The 15,276-nt window shown below is 42.8% G+C and overlaps 1 protein-coding gene across 1 annotated transcript in view; it reads left to right on the plus strand.

The window, feature by feature from the left end:
* Nucleotides 1-14,511, plus strand: part of SYNJ2 (synaptojanin 2) — a 54,990-nt gene extending 40,479 nt beyond the window's left edge. Inside the window, exons 19-26 of the mRNA XM_060273270.1 lie at nucleotides 1,458-1,557; nucleotides 3,163-3,331; nucleotides 4,028-4,207; nucleotides 5,868-6,002; nucleotides 7,816-7,928; nucleotides 8,863-8,971; nucleotides 9,264-9,466; nucleotides 10,859-14,511. Of these exons, the coding sequence (XP_060129253.1) occupies nucleotides 1,458-1,557; nucleotides 3,163-3,331; nucleotides 4,028-4,207; nucleotides 5,868-6,002; nucleotides 7,816-7,928; nucleotides 8,863-8,971; nucleotides 9,264-9,466; nucleotides 10,859-11,671 (1,822 nt within the window). The 3' untranslated portion in view covers nucleotides 11,672-14,511. The remainder of the gene's footprint in view (nucleotides 1-1,457; nucleotides 1,558-3,162; nucleotides 3,332-4,027; nucleotides 4,208-5,867; nucleotides 6,003-7,815; nucleotides 7,929-8,862; nucleotides 8,972-9,263; nucleotides 9,467-10,858) is intronic.
* Nucleotides 14,512-15,276: the final 765 nt, after the last annotated feature.

Here is a 15,276-nt window from a genome sequence, read left to right on the forward strand (position 1 = left end):
ATCAACAATCACAGCCATAATAACAGAAGGTCAAACTGAAGTAGGCCAAAAAGTTGAGCCACTGTGCTTAGGAAATGGCAGGTCAGCTTTCCTGTATGTTTATCTGACAAAATGGCTCCTGAGAGCTAGTGGTCTCCTCTAAAGAATTGGTCAGACAAGCTTGACAGGTTACCCTGAAGTAGTACCTTAGGGCAAACTAAAGCGTCAGCTTAAAATGCACACACTTCTCTTGCGTTCTGGGTATATTTCTGAATTATTTATGCTGAATGGACTTAACCCTAATTCAAACACGGGTGGGTCAGAACACTGTGTTCTTGGCTGCCTCAAACAAAAAGCTTCTATACTCTGATATAATGTGTTGTTGTTTCTCTTGACATACATTGAGTATTGTGTATGCGTGTGAATAATGCAGCCACATCTCCGTATTAGATCTTCACATTATTTAACAAATTTGCATACCCTTGGCACATAGTCAAAAGGCACCACCATCCTTGTGTATAAATTACTTGCCCCAGAATTTATCCCACAACCTAATTATTTATCATGATCATCAGCATGGAATAGAATTCCTATTGCCTTGTACTGAAGCTTTAAAAAACTTATCCCTTTACCACTCTTCAGTCACCCCGATTGCGAGTGTATCGTCATAGCAATCACTGAAGTGTGGCAAAGGGGAAAAAATATATGTTTTCTAATATCAACATGTGGTCTTTAGCATATGGAGTACAACTCCATTCCAAAAAGTGCTGAGCCCCCTTTCAATAAGCTCTCCTGTATTTGCACATATAATGTACAGTGGTGCCTTGCTAGACGAATTTAATTCGTTCCACGGGTCTTTTCTTATAACGAAAAATTCGTCTAGCGAATCCCATAGGAATGCATTGAATTTTTTTTTGCCCATAGGAACGCATTAATTGAATTTCAATGCATTCCTATGGGAAACCGCGATTCGCTAGACAAATTTTTCATAAAACGAATTCGTCTAGCGAGGCAACCTCCGCTAGAAAAAACCTTTCGTTAAGTGGAAATTTTGTTAAGCAGGGCATTCGTTAAGCGAGGCACCACTGTACACATCTCAAAACAAAGGAGATTCAGGTTCAGAGGCAATGTACCAGTTGCTGGGGAGCAAAAGCCAGAGCCAATCTGGATATTACCTAATAAATATTAAAAGAATTCACCTAAGTCATTCATGCTTCTCCTCTTCCCCATTTCATCTTAAATCTGCTCTAATTTTAAGCCCAGAGTGAGAACATAACATGTGATTGAAACAACGTATCAGATATTATCTCAGTACACCAGCTTTTCAGTTAGGCACAGATACAGAATCATTCACTCTGAATGAGCATGATGAGAAATTTAGTACCATCTCCCCTAAAAACATTGGAGGCAATTATACTATTCACAAAGCTAAATGCAGGAAGTAATAGGCATGTGCACAGTTGACTGACCACCTCTTTCTTTCTTTCTATTCTTGTCAGGATCAATGGAGGCCAGATGCTTGTAACATTTGCAGAAAGCAGGTCTGCTCTTCAAGTTCTTGATGTAGATGGTGTCAAGGTAAGAAAAATAAAAAAAATCCCTGCACTATTTTAGGTACCTAAATGGCTATTGGAGAGCGAGCTGACATTCACTATTCTCTTTGATTTCTCTGAATACCAGGCATTTTTACAGACCTCATTGGACTGCATCTCTAATATGGAGCTGACATTTCCCTGAACACCAGCTTGTAGTTTCAGGCTGACTGGGTTTTTTTTTTTAAAAAAAAAAGTCAGCTACTAATACAAGCTCCAGAGAAAATCTCTGAAAACTATAAGCTGGTGGGTGTGACTACTCAGACAAGGAAGACTCCTGTCATCCCTTAAAGACTAAATACATTTATTATGGCATTCAATTGCCTACTTCACTAGATGCTCATGCCATTGCCACAGTAAATCCATTAGTCTTTAATTTTCCACAGAACTCATTGTCTTTATGTTTTGTATGAGAGTGACATTTTGTAGGCTGAACTTCCAGGATCCTCAGTTTTAAGCATGTCATTGATGTGGATATGGGTGGGCCAAGTCAATACTATGTACACTTGGACTTTGAAAACCAGGTCGATTTTCTCCAGGAAACACTTTCACACAAATTAAATCCCCCTACCTAGCATTAACATGTACACTTTTATGTGCTGTGTAATTAGTAGGCAATGCAGGGCATGTATAAATGACCAACTTTCTTTAGAGGGAGAGGCATGCAGTACTACTTTACAAATGAATCAGCTTGGCCCTCCTGGTTTTACCATAATCATTAGTGACTGGGAAAGGGGCATTAACAGTGGAGTAGCAGAGTCCAGATTACACTAGGCAAGTAAGCAGTTCGATATGGCACTGAGGAATTGCAGAATTATTCCATAGCTTCTAGTGAGTAGGCAAAGTACAGTGGTACCTCGGTTTATGAACACAATTGGTTCCGGAAGTCTGTTCATAAACTGAAGCGTTCATAAACTGAAGCGAACTTTCCCATTGAAAGTAATGGAACGTGGATTAATCCGTTCCAGACGGTCCGCGGAGTAACCGTTCATAAACTGAAGCGAACTTTTCCATTGAAAGTAATGGAAAGTGGATTAATCCGTTCCAGACGGGTCCGTGAAGTACTTAAACTGAAGCGTTCATAAACTGAAACATGGGTGTAATTGGTTCCGGAAGTCTGTTCATAAACTGAAGCGTTCATAAACTGAAGCAAACTTTCCCATTGAAAGTAATGGAAAGTGAATTAATCCATTCCAGATGGGTCCGCGGTGTTCATAAACCGAAAATTCATAAACTGAGGTGTTCATAAACTGAGGTTCCACTGTACTGTTTATGTAAGCAGGCCTAGTTCCCAATCAGTGTCACAGTGCAAGTGGCCCTTGAACACACTTCAGCCACCACCAAGACGAAACGAAACCTTAGAGAATATTACAAAAGAGTGAGGAAAATGTCATAGTACCTTCCCTCTACATGTCAGCTATCAAAATTAGCCAATCAAGAGCTCCACCTACTCTCTTTAAAATATTTAGCTGACAGCTTTTGTCTCAAATCTGTTGAAACAAGCTTTCGGTTTACATTCTGTTGATGGTTGGGTCTCGTTTGTGCATAGTGATTTGATTAACCAATTTCCTTTTTTCTTTTTGTAATGCAGATTAAAGGCAAGACAGTGAATATCTGGCCTAAAACCCAGGACTGGCTGAAGGGCCTTCAGGAGGAAATCACTAGGAAACGAGACAGCATCGCCCCCATGTCACCCACAGCAAACTCCTGTCTACTGGAGGAAACCTTTGATTTTACAAGTTTAGATTATGAATCAGAAGGTTTGTGGCATGGACTGTAGATAATAATAATAAATTTTATTTATACCCCGCCCTCCCCAGCCAGGACCGGGCTCAGGGCGGCTAACACCGAATATAAAACAATTAATTAAGATACAGCTTAAAAACAAGATTAAATACATTAAAATTAAAATGCAGCCTCATCAGAAAAAGGAAAAAGGTAGATTTGTGATCCCTCAGTTTCTCTCCAAGTCTCTGTGTGTGCTCTTGATCGGTATCTTTGGAATCAGGAACGTGAGCAGTGATTCAGTCCTGCAACACTTATTTGCTAACCTTCCTCTTCACTGTACTTCCCATAGTGAGACTTGCTGCCAGAGACAGCTGCAGTAAAATAAATGGGCATTTAGCAGAGGGATTTTCCTATGTCTTCTTCTTCTTGTTGTTGTTTCTTCTGCTTCTCTTGTTGCATTGGAAGGTGTTTTGGAAGAGCTTTGTTAAGCGATGTGATGGGGCTACATTCAGGAGAGGGGTTCAAAAGCCCTGATCAATGTGCAAAGGTTCCCCTCACAGCCCTCCAATTATTACCTGAGTGGCTATCCTTCCTACAGGAAAATGCCACTACACATCACTTTTAAACATTCCTGCTTCCTTTTTATACAAATTGCAACTAGAGTAAGAACCAAGAACAGATAGTCCAGTTTCCCACCAATATTTCCATTGCTATATTTTCTGATTTAGGTGATATCCTTGATGATGAAGATGATTATTTGGATGACATGCCACCACATTTACTTCTAACGACAGAAGTGGCATTAGCAGTGGATGATTTGCTGGATGGGCCCGAATGTTTGATGGTGGCATCCACGGTACATGCAAACAAATCTCACCATGCTGGAAGAAAGCTGCATCCGTATAAAGGTAACATCTTTATAGGATAGTGGCTGACTAGACAACTGGTGTGTTCAGAGCACAGTGATTGGGCTTTTGAGACTGGCTTCCATGAACAAGTTACACTGTGGGTGTGGCCTGCTGACCAAGTTAGAGAAAAAATGGTTCCTTGTCAAGTCTCATTATCTGAGTCAAGCCCAATCAAGTGTGTGTGTGTGTGTGTGTGTGTGTGTGTGTGCATGCATTTTGCTTATTGAAGAAGGATATTGACAAGCTGGAACGTGTCCAGAAGAGGGCAACCAAAATGGTAAAAGGCCTGGAAACGATGCCTTATGAGGAACGGCTTAGGGAGCTGGGTATGTTTAGCCTGGAGACGAGAAGGTTGAGGGGTGATATGATAGCCATGTTCAAATATATAAAAGGATGTCATATAGAGGAGGGAGAAAGATTGTTTTCTGCTGCTCCAGAGAAGCGGACATGGATCAATGGATTCAAACTACAAGAAAGAAGTTTCCACCTAAACATTAGGAAGAACTTCCTGACAGTAAGAGCTGTTGCTACCAAGGAGTGTGGTGGAGTCTTCTTCTTTGGAGGTCTTTAAGCAGAGGCTTGACAGGCATATGTCAAGAATGCTTTGATGGTGTTTACTGCTTGGCAGGGGGGTGGACTGGATGGCCCTTGTGGTCTCTTCCAACTCTATGACTCTATTACTTTTTACAAGCTTTGAACAAAATTAAAAAATTCCTTCCAGTAGCACCTTAGAGACCAACTAAGTTTGTCATTGGTATGAGCTTTCGTGTGCATGCACACTTCTTCAGATGCACTGAAACAGAAGTCACCAGAGCCTTATATCTAGTGAGAGGGTGGGGAGGGGTATTACTCAGAAGGGTGGTGGGATTCGGTGATTGGCTGATAGGTGTGGTAAACCTGTTAACAACTGTTAACGACTGCAATTGGTCTTACAGGAAAAAGCAAGGGGTGAGATGGCTAAAAATAGCTATACAGTGGTACCTCGGTTTATGAACACAATTGGTTCTGGAAGTCTGTTCATAAACTGAAGCGTTCATAAACTGAAGCGAACTTTCCCATTGAAAGTAATGGAAAGTGGATTAATCCGTTCCAGACGGTCCACGGAGTAACCGTTCATAAACTGAAGCGAACTTTCCCATTGAAAGTAATGGAAAGTGGATTAATCCGTTCCAGACGGGTCCGCGGAGTACTTAAACTGAAGCGTTCATTAACTGAAACATGGGTGTAATTGGTTCCGGAAGTCTGTTCATAAACTGAAGCATTCATAAACTGAAGCGAACTTTCCCATTAAAAGTAATGGAAAGTGAATTAATCCGTTCCAGATGGGTCCGCGGTGTTCATAAACCGAAAATTCATAAACCGAGGTGTTCATAAACCGAGGTTCCACTGTATCATGTATAATGAGATGTGTCATTTGCCACACTTGTTCCCCCCAAAAATGAGAGGGAGAAACAGCTCAAGCAGCTGATGAAGCTTGATACATTGCTGCTTGACAGAAGAGGGTGGTTGAATGTTGGGTCACTGAACACTTGGGAAGTTTCTCCTGGTTCATTTCTCAGCTTACCTTCTTTTATGGGTAAACATTTGTTTTTGATATCATAGCTTTTTTCCTTGCATTGGTCTGTTTTCTATTTTTTAATGATTTTGACATGTTCCCTAGATGATGCTGACCTGATCGAACCAAAACAAGAGCTGGACGGAGGTGGGGAGTTTTGCCATCGTTCCCCGAGCAGGTCTCTTTCTGTCCCAGGCAGGCCTCGGCAGCCTCAGCCACCACAGCGACCTCCTCCTCCAGGTGGGGGGCTACATTTCCCCCCTCCGTGCTGAAAACAGTGTTTGGATTGCTGGCTCCTCAAAGCCACAGCATAGCCAGAACACTGGAAGGAGTGTGCTGAAGCCAGTGAGATTTATTCCTGCGGGCATTTCATTAAAAAATACCGCAAGGCAGAATACAACATACAACATTACAATAAGACCCAGTAAAAAACATAAATGAAAACTGGTTGGGAAAAAGAAATGCATGTTTCAAAGGCTTGTCTGGATAACAGTTTTCAGGAAATGTAGGCAGAGATGATTCCTGCCAGCCCTCTCCTGTCAGGGAATTCCATAGGGTAGGACCAGCCACATGAAAGGCTCAGTCCCTGGTAAATGCCAGCTGGACCTCAAAGTACCATCAGATGATTTCCATGATCAAAGAAGAGCATAAGCATACTTTGGGCCCAGGTTATTTATAGGTTTGTGAATTAGCATAATAACTTTCAGCCTGGCCCAGTAGCAAACTTGGCCCAATTTACATAGGATTGAGTCATTGGCTGTATAAATACTTGCAGTTTTAGTCTGACAAAAGCAGGAATCACACTCATTTGGGAGCATGACCCATTAAACTCTGTAGAATGTTTGAGTAAATGTGCATGGGTGTGAACTGTCTGATATTTGGCCTCACGTTCTGCCTTTGCACCCCATTCTTTCTTTATTTTAACTCCCTAAGCTCTGATAGAAAAGGGTGGCTTTTGAATGGAAAGATCCTACCAAATGCTTTGTAATACGTACTGTCCAAGTGGGTGAAACTCAGTTAATAATGCCCATAGGAAAAGAAAATTGTAACAATTTTCAAAGGGGTCACGGTTTCAGAGCTGTTGCTGCAATAACATCATATATTACTAATGCCCAACTTATCTGACTGGGTTGGCCCAGCCACTCTGGGAAACTTCATAAATATAAAAACACAGCGAAACATCAAATATTAAAAATACAGGGCTCCAGATGCCTTCCAGCACCTCTTTTTCGAGAAAAATAGCAGTGCTTGTAACTGTTTTCTCTCTTGGACATCTGATGGGAGAGCGTTCCACAGGGCAGTGGAATTGCGGCAACTTAATGGATAACTAATTTATGATGACTTAATACATTTATTAACCTTTAAGGTGCCACAAGTTTCTTGTGACACATACTTCATTCATGACTGCAAAGGTGTGGGGTTTTTTTTACTTACTGCACACAGCTGAACCGTGCCTACTAATGCATGCACATAAGGAGACAGATTGTTGAGCAAAACCGCAGCACACCATTTCACACGTGAAAGATGCATCCGTGTGATTCTTCCACAGCTGTCACTCCACAGGTTAAGCTGAGAGCAGGGTTAGCAGCAGGAGCAGAGCAATCTGGTGACTTAGCAGCACCAGCTGCTATGGGGGAATCTGCACATGCCACTCTATGCAAGAACCCCAAGTACAGATGCAGCCCAGCCTATCTTTGAGCATTAACCGCTGGAGCAAACAAAGGGCTGTATCCAGTGCTCTGCATGAGCAGAAGAGGCTTCTGCAGTGGGACTTCCACCACTGTCATCTTCCCCCTGCATCCTGGAACAGGTTTTGAGGGTGTGCTCGGGGAAGAAAAGATGGTGAAGTCTGCTCACACAATGCTAGATTCCACCTAAAATGATTTATTAGCTTAGGGCAGAATTCTGCCCCCTGACCTGTTACATATTGCATGCTCCAAGGACCAGAATTGTTTAAATTCATGGCTGAACTGTAGTGCTTTCACTGTTACTTTTTTTTTTAACACACCCACGTGCAAAATGTCAGAAATCAATGCAGTTGTCTCTCCTCCAGCTGGAGTATCTGTTAAAAAATCCACATCAGATGGGTTCATCTCTTCAGGAGGCCACTCTCTGTGTTCCATCCTGCAGACTGCAAAGCTTCTTCCAGGGGCACCTCAGCAACCAGTGAGTAGTTCAGCAATTTGGTGGAGGGCAGGAGGTGAGATGAAAAAGAAAACAGTGTATTTACAATTACGCATATCCTGCCTTTCGGGATAGAAATCCATCCAAGGCAGCATATACAACATATTTTTTTAAACATCACAAACAGTTTCAACATATTAAAAAGTCAACAGACACATCAGACCTATAAAGCACTCAGTATTATTTATTTTTGCGCATTCTGCTTAAAATCTCTAATGTCATCTATGAGATGCTGAAGTTGCATAGCAACCATTATCTGTGGGATGAAGACGTTAAAGGGGCAGCCAGAAAAAACACTCATGCATGGGCACATGCATCAAGAAAGTGTCCTTTTAGGAGCATCTCACACAGCATGACTTTGCCAATATATGACAGCAAAGTACATCCTTTGTTCATCCTTTGCCAATATGCTAAAGTAAAGAAACAACGTGTTTGTATACGACCCGTCCTAGAAATAATACAGTTCTGGGGTTAGGGTGCCCCAGCAGTGAAGCCCCTAGATCAGGGATGGGGAACCTGTGGCCTATCAGATACTGTTGGACTACAACTCCCATCATCCCTGGCCATTGGCCAGGCTGGTTGCGGCTGATGAGATCTGGAACTCAACAGCTTTTGGAGGGCACCAGGTTCCCCATTCTTGCCCGAGGTCTAATCAGCACACCAGTGGTGGCAGCTCCTTAAACAGGGTGTCTATTGGAAGACCTAAGGGCATAGTGGAATGGAGCATATATAAGTATTCCTTCTTGTGAGAGGGATTTATTGACATTAATTCATGGCTGGTAGGCAAAAACTAACCACTCTGAAAATATTAAGCCTACTTCCCTGTTTATACTCTGCTTTAGAAAGTGGCATATGCATGATTTTCTTCTGGGCTCACTCCCTGTGTTATTTGTGTTTTCATTTAAATTTTTGTAAGCCAAAATCACGGACTGGAATTAGCAAGCCATATAATGTCAAGCAGATCAAAACCACCACCCCTCAGGAAGCAGAGGAAGCAATTAGATGCCTGATGCAAGCAAAAGGAGGTAACATGAACAAATTTTGGTTAAAAATCTTTTCAGAGCCACAGCATGCAAAAGAAACTTCTCTTTTCGGTGCCATCTTAAAATGTTATTTACTGCTGTTCTCATTTCCTGTAGTGTAACCCAAGGAGCTGTCTGTTTGGATTACAATATTGCTTTTCTTTTTGTTTCAACTTGAACATATTACTCCATTTTCAAACTGATCTGTTGATGTGAATAAGACTATTTGGGCAAATAAACTTTTGAATTTACCTGGCATGTGGTATAAGTAGATTTCTACAATTATGTATTTCAGTAACTCCAGAGGAAGCCTTGGCACCCATTTCAGGAAGGACCCAAACTGTCACTAAATCTGAAAGTTTCCCCGGTGTTGCAAAGTCTGCACAACTTCACAGCCCGCAACCACCCCCAGTGCTCATACCTCAGCGTCCAGCACCAAAAGTTCCCTCTGCTAAGAAACCAGCACCCTTGCAGAGGATGGGAGGGAAGCTAGGATGTGTAAGTGTCCATTAGATGCTTCTATGGGGTTCAGTCAATATTCAGAGAGCAAATTTGGGGGTTGCACATGCAGTCGGTATACGTTTGCAATTGAACTTGTCATTGAGCCGAGTTAATAGGTATGTGACCTTCAAAAGTCCCTTCATCTCCAAAACTCCAAAACAAAATAGTACCATCAAGGAGAAAGAAGACTGCTACCTTTGGGTTATGTAGGGAGTGAGCTGAATAGCCAAGACACACTCTTGCCCAATCCCAGCTACATTATGACCTTGGATTTCTCCATTGTTTTTTTTATGGGAAGTTCTCACTTCTGTTCTGGGGACATGAAAAACAGCTTTTTCTGTGTGAACCAGGAAATCACCTAGACAGACACTGAGATGGTTCCTCTGCCTTTTTAGTATTTATGTGTCCATTTCTCTTGGAATAGGAGAAAAAGGGAGAATTAAGTAAATGCCAACGGAGAGACAAATAGATGTCACTGTCTACTTTCTACTCTCCTTTTGCTCTCTGGCCTTCTCTTTCAGCTGGCCTCTCTCTTGCTCACTGGCAGAGGAAAGGGGGTGCGGTGGGTGTGGTCTGCCCTGAGGGGGGGTGACATCCCCCCCCTGCCCTGCCCCTGTGGGTAGCTAGCCCCGCCCCTGGGTGCACAGCACGTGCACCGCTCCAGGTGCTGGTGCATCTAGCTCTGCCTCTGCTCTTGCCCTCTCTCCTTTGCACTTCCGCACCACCACAGCAGCAGGGGAGGGACAAAAAAGGGCAGCAGTATTTTTAACAGCTTGAATGCCATTTTTGGATGAAGGGTGGGTTACACATTGTTAAAATAAATTAAGTAAATTAGAGTCAATGTTGCTGGTCAGCTTCTAACTCCTTGTGTTCAGCTATTCCACAGCCAACTGAGCTCTCCCCTAGTATTCTGTTCTGTCCCTCCACCGCAGCCCATTTATCTTTTCCAACTAGATACTAGGCATGCAGAGTCCTCATGGAAGGGGGTGAGGGATTCCCCCTTCAGATTTTTTTTTAAGAAAAGATTTTTGTACTTCTGCAAACTTCAGTTTACCTGAGATGCAGGCACCTGCTCTTCCTTGATGGCCATATTTTGGCTTCAAAGCTTGTTAGCACTCTGAGACAGAGTTCATAATTAGCAGGAGGAATGAGAGCCATGGAAAGGACATAATTCTTTCCCCAGAATGTTGAAGCTTTTTAGCACATTTTAGAATGGATATATTAAGATTTTAGAATGCTGCATGTACAGAATTACAGAAGACCATCTTACCTCTGTCAAGAATACATCAGCTATGCTTTGGGGGTGGGTATGTGAGATTGTCTCTTTTTTTAATCACTATGGGGCTGGTCGAATAGTAACTGATTGACATTATGACATCCTTTCCTTAGCCTCCTTCTCCAGAAGAGCAGTTTGAGCAATCTGTTGGTCACTTCTCCTTTGCGCTGCCAGAGTCTTGCCTCGAGGCTAGAGCCATTGCTACAAGTCCTACCAGAGCAGCCCCTGTTCCTAAGCCAAGAACAGTCCCCCCAGGCAAAATCCTTGAGAGGAGAAGAAACAGCGAAAGGTACCCGGCTGCCTTGCATCTTCTGGAGGAGAGCTCTTGTCTTCCTTCTCAGAATTCTACCCATGCTCCAAGAGTTCCACCGAGGAGAAAGAAATCTGCCCCTCCTGATTTTCATCTGCAAGTACTCCAGAGCAGTGACAGCCTGTTTCTCAAGGGGTTAACATTTAATTCCAACAATAACAACAATCCGTCTCACACTCAGTCTGATTCCATCCCACTTTCTCCGAGTGAGCCCTTTCTTCCTGAAGCAGCAGGAGCCATGACGAGTCCGATAGACGACTCCAAACCCTTGAGGCTCACGGCTTCAGAGATAATTAGCGGCTTGCAAGTTCTTCCGCCCATGTGCCTCCAGCAGCAAAACCAGCAGCTTTCAGGCGACTTTCTTAGAGGCAGCACCAGTCTTTTAGACCTGGAGGCTGACTTCATTGCTTATCAGTCAGTCCCTCAACCGCTGCCGATCAGCCCAACACATACTCCAAAAGATTTGAAACTCCTCGGTGCAAGTGATTTCAGCCACTGGGTTACATTTGGTGAAGAAGGCAACAGCGGCACCATCTCTGAAAGTCCTAATGTACCGGTTGTGTCCAAGCAGAACCAAAATGCCTGTGTGGACCCCAACACAAGTTTAAAACTATGAGCCTGGGTCTCCACCCCTTGCTTTTTCTACAACAAACAAAAAAAATCCTAACAGGACAAGATTTTTTTTCTGAAACAATTTGCTTTATTCTCAGAGCCTCTGGTACAGGAAGGACTGAGTTAAATGAGTCGTTATGGTACGCCCCCTTCCAATGAATTCTGATTTAATTTGTATGGTGAGTGGCAACCTTCTCTTCCACGTGCATGCTATAATGCCTTTTGGTACAATTGCTTCACATTTTCACTTTGCTTGCTTTCTGTACTTCATACCAAGGCTGTCTGTCCCATAGTGCTCCCTTGCTGTGTAAAGGATAACGTGGAGGTTTCTGCATTAAGTCTAAAGAGGTATTTTGTGTCTATTTGGGCACACAGCGGTAGTTGCTTTGAAAAGCTGAACACACTTCCTAGGAGAGGCCCTAGTGAACTGGGTAGGACATAATTCTGGATAAACATGCTGAAGATCTCACAGTATGTTTGCCGCTGCATCTTCCCTTTCATGCTTGTTAACATCTGCAGAGTCTGGGAAGCTTAAACCAAATGAGCGGAAGCCAGTAAGCGCTCTGTTGTTTTTTCCACCAAGGCCTGAAAGGGAAGAAATTACCTGCAGATTGTGCATAATGACAACAGAATAATGTGGAGATGGTCAACCAAGGCTGCTGTAGTTTTAGTGCTGCTAATAAATGAAGCAGCTAATAAATAGAAAATGTTATCTCAGAGAAAACGAAAGCCATGGTTATATGAAAGCACTAGAATGTATAACTCTGAGTAATGTGGTTGCTGTCTCATCTCTGGCTCGGGTAGAGGCTGGGAAGCCGATCTTGTAGTACAGGGGTGGGGACCTTGTGGTTGAGCGCAAGTAGCGAGAATTGTAGTCCAACAACTGGAGGGTCACAGGCTCCCCATTCCTGTCCTTGTGTATCACCCTGTTGACAGGACCCATGTCCTCTTTCACAGTGATCAGGTAGGCTATAGATTGCCCAGGGCAGTCTCCCCCAGCCTGAAGCCCTCTAGATGTTTTAGATCACAACTTCCATCAGCTCCAGCTGGCAGGTCCAAAACCTCTGGAGAGCACCAGGTTGGTAAAGGCTGGACAAGGGTAAGACGAGTCTAAATGTGCATATGTAGAAATATCAATGGTACACATGAGGGAGACTTCTGTACTCAAGGTTCCACAGCTCTCACCCTTTGGAGCTACAGTCCTGAGAGTGAAAGTTACCTGGCATAATAGCCAGAGGATAATTTTATCGATAATTGTTAAATAGTATGGGAACATGTGCAAGGATTTACCTGTAAAAATCAGACAATGAAGTTATAGAATCAGGTGATTGTTTTAAGACTGGTAATTTATTAGTGGCAGGATGGAATCACTTTTGACGGAGTGGCATACTTCATGATTTTCTTTTAATTTGTTTTTAAATAGTAAAGATCAGAAGAGGGAGGAACTATAAAGTATTTGACTTTCCTTTTTGTATTCAGGCTGTAAATAATATCATTAAATTTCTTTTTTATGAAACTGAACTTGGCTTATTTTGTTTTTGTATTGTATTGTCCTCAAAACTGAAAGGCCAGATGTTTCGTTTGATTCTTCTATGAATGAGAGGCCAGAAAGGTAAAAGGAGGGAATTAGATACACAATAATGACTAAACATTGATTATTTAATCAATGTTTGTACTGTACTTCTTAATAAAAATACAATATTTAATAATGTTTCCAAGAAGCTAGGGAAAAGATAAGATTAAAAACAAAACTCAACTGTACATTACAAAACTGAGCAGTGGTCAAAAATAAGAGTCCAAGAAAGCTGGGGCAAAATTATAAATGTTAAAGAGGCATATATTAGTCATTAATGTATCCACAAAATACCCAAGGGAGAGCACTCCATGGGGTGGGTGCTATCACTCAAAAGGCCTGCTTTCACATTGTCACCAAGTCACACTTTACTAGTCATGGAACAACCAGCAGGTTCTCAGATGATCTTAATGATTGGCCCCAAGTTACTTAGAAACCCAAAAACCATGATATTTGCTTGAGAGCTACTAGGCTGCTTACAAAGATCTGCACTGGCTGCCTAAGAACTGCATTTTTCCACAAGCTGCAGCTTCTGAACCAGGTGCAAGTATGGCCCCACATTCAGTGCATTGCAGTAGTAACTGAGATTAGTAACCAATGGACCACTATAGCAAGGCCATCCTTGTACTGAAGTGGCTGCCCCAACCAAAGTTGGCCATGGGTGCTCTTAAGACAGCAAGGTCATGTGGGCCTCTAGTGACATTGATGGATCTAGGCACATGCCCCCCCCCAAACTACACACTTGCTCCTTCAGAAGAATTGCGATCCCACCCAGAACTGGTACACAATCCAATTCCTAGACCTTGGAACCACCTGTCCACGGAGTCTCCATTTTGTCAGGATTCAGCTGCTATAGCCCTCATCCAGTTCACAATTGCCTACAATTTACAGAACAATGGAGCTGGTGACACCTTGTCCAAAATATCCTAATGATTTTAACAGCCTGCAGATAAATTTCGAGAAGGCTGAGGTACAGTCACCCAATACTACTATTTGGAGATGCCTGCTGGTTTGGGTGAAACCACCATAAACCATTGCTCCCAACTCATAGAGATGGCCCAGGAGGATAACATGACCTACCATATCAAAGGACAATCAACAGAGTCATACTCCTCATCCACCTGAAAAATGTAATCTGTCAGCACATCCAAAGCCAAGTCTCTTACCAAACGAGGTGTGGACCCAAAATGAGTTTGCTACTTGGTATAGACAGAAACTGACAACTGCTGGAGACCTCATTGCTTAGTGTGCACTTCAATGCAGCATAAAATAATGGAAGTCCTTGGTGAATTGGACCTATGGACTATGAGTCTTCTGCAATTTTTCATCACCAACAGTGGTCAGCCAGCTGACTCTGGGAAGCTCACAAGTAGGCCATGAAGGTAAAAGTATCTCTCTCTCTCTCTCTCTCTCTATATATATATATATAGGTTACAGGTAGGTAGCCGTGTTGGTCTGGATCGAAGTAAAATAAAAAAATTCCTTCAGTAGCACCTTAAAGACCAACTAAGTTTTTATTTTGGTATGAGCTTTCAAGAAGTGTGCATGCACATGAAAGCTCATACCAAAATAAAAACTTAGTTGGTCTCTATATATATATATATATATATATATATATATATATATATATGTAGAATGTGCATGTTTTTTATTCCACACCTTTCTCCACAACCACTTCCCCAATCGCCCTGAAATTTGCCCACATCAGAGTCACATTTGGGCATGTAACCATCCACTTACATTGACCAGATGACACACCTAACACAGGTAAAAACCTGGATTTGTGTTAAAAAAAATTGCACCCTCCAGAGGACATCCCATACTCCCACAATCCCTCACGCCCATCATCCCTCACGCCCCGGAGACCACGCCTCCAAACAGGGAGCAAGCTGCCTCGAGGACAAACATACTTCCACAATCCCTCACGCCTTGGAGACCACGCCTCCAACAGGGAGCAAGCCGCCCCGAGAGCAGGCCGCTCCCCAGGGACCCAAGCCTGCCTTGGAGATCGTCCACCGTCCACGGAGCAAGACCGC

The sequence above is a fragment of the Zootoca vivipara genome, chromosome 3, assembly GCF_963506605.1.
Source record: "Zootoca vivipara chromosome 3, rZooViv1.1, whole genome shotgun sequence".
Lineage (NCBI taxonomy): Eukaryota > Metazoa > Chordata > Lepidosauria > Squamata > Lacertidae > Zootoca > Zootoca vivipara.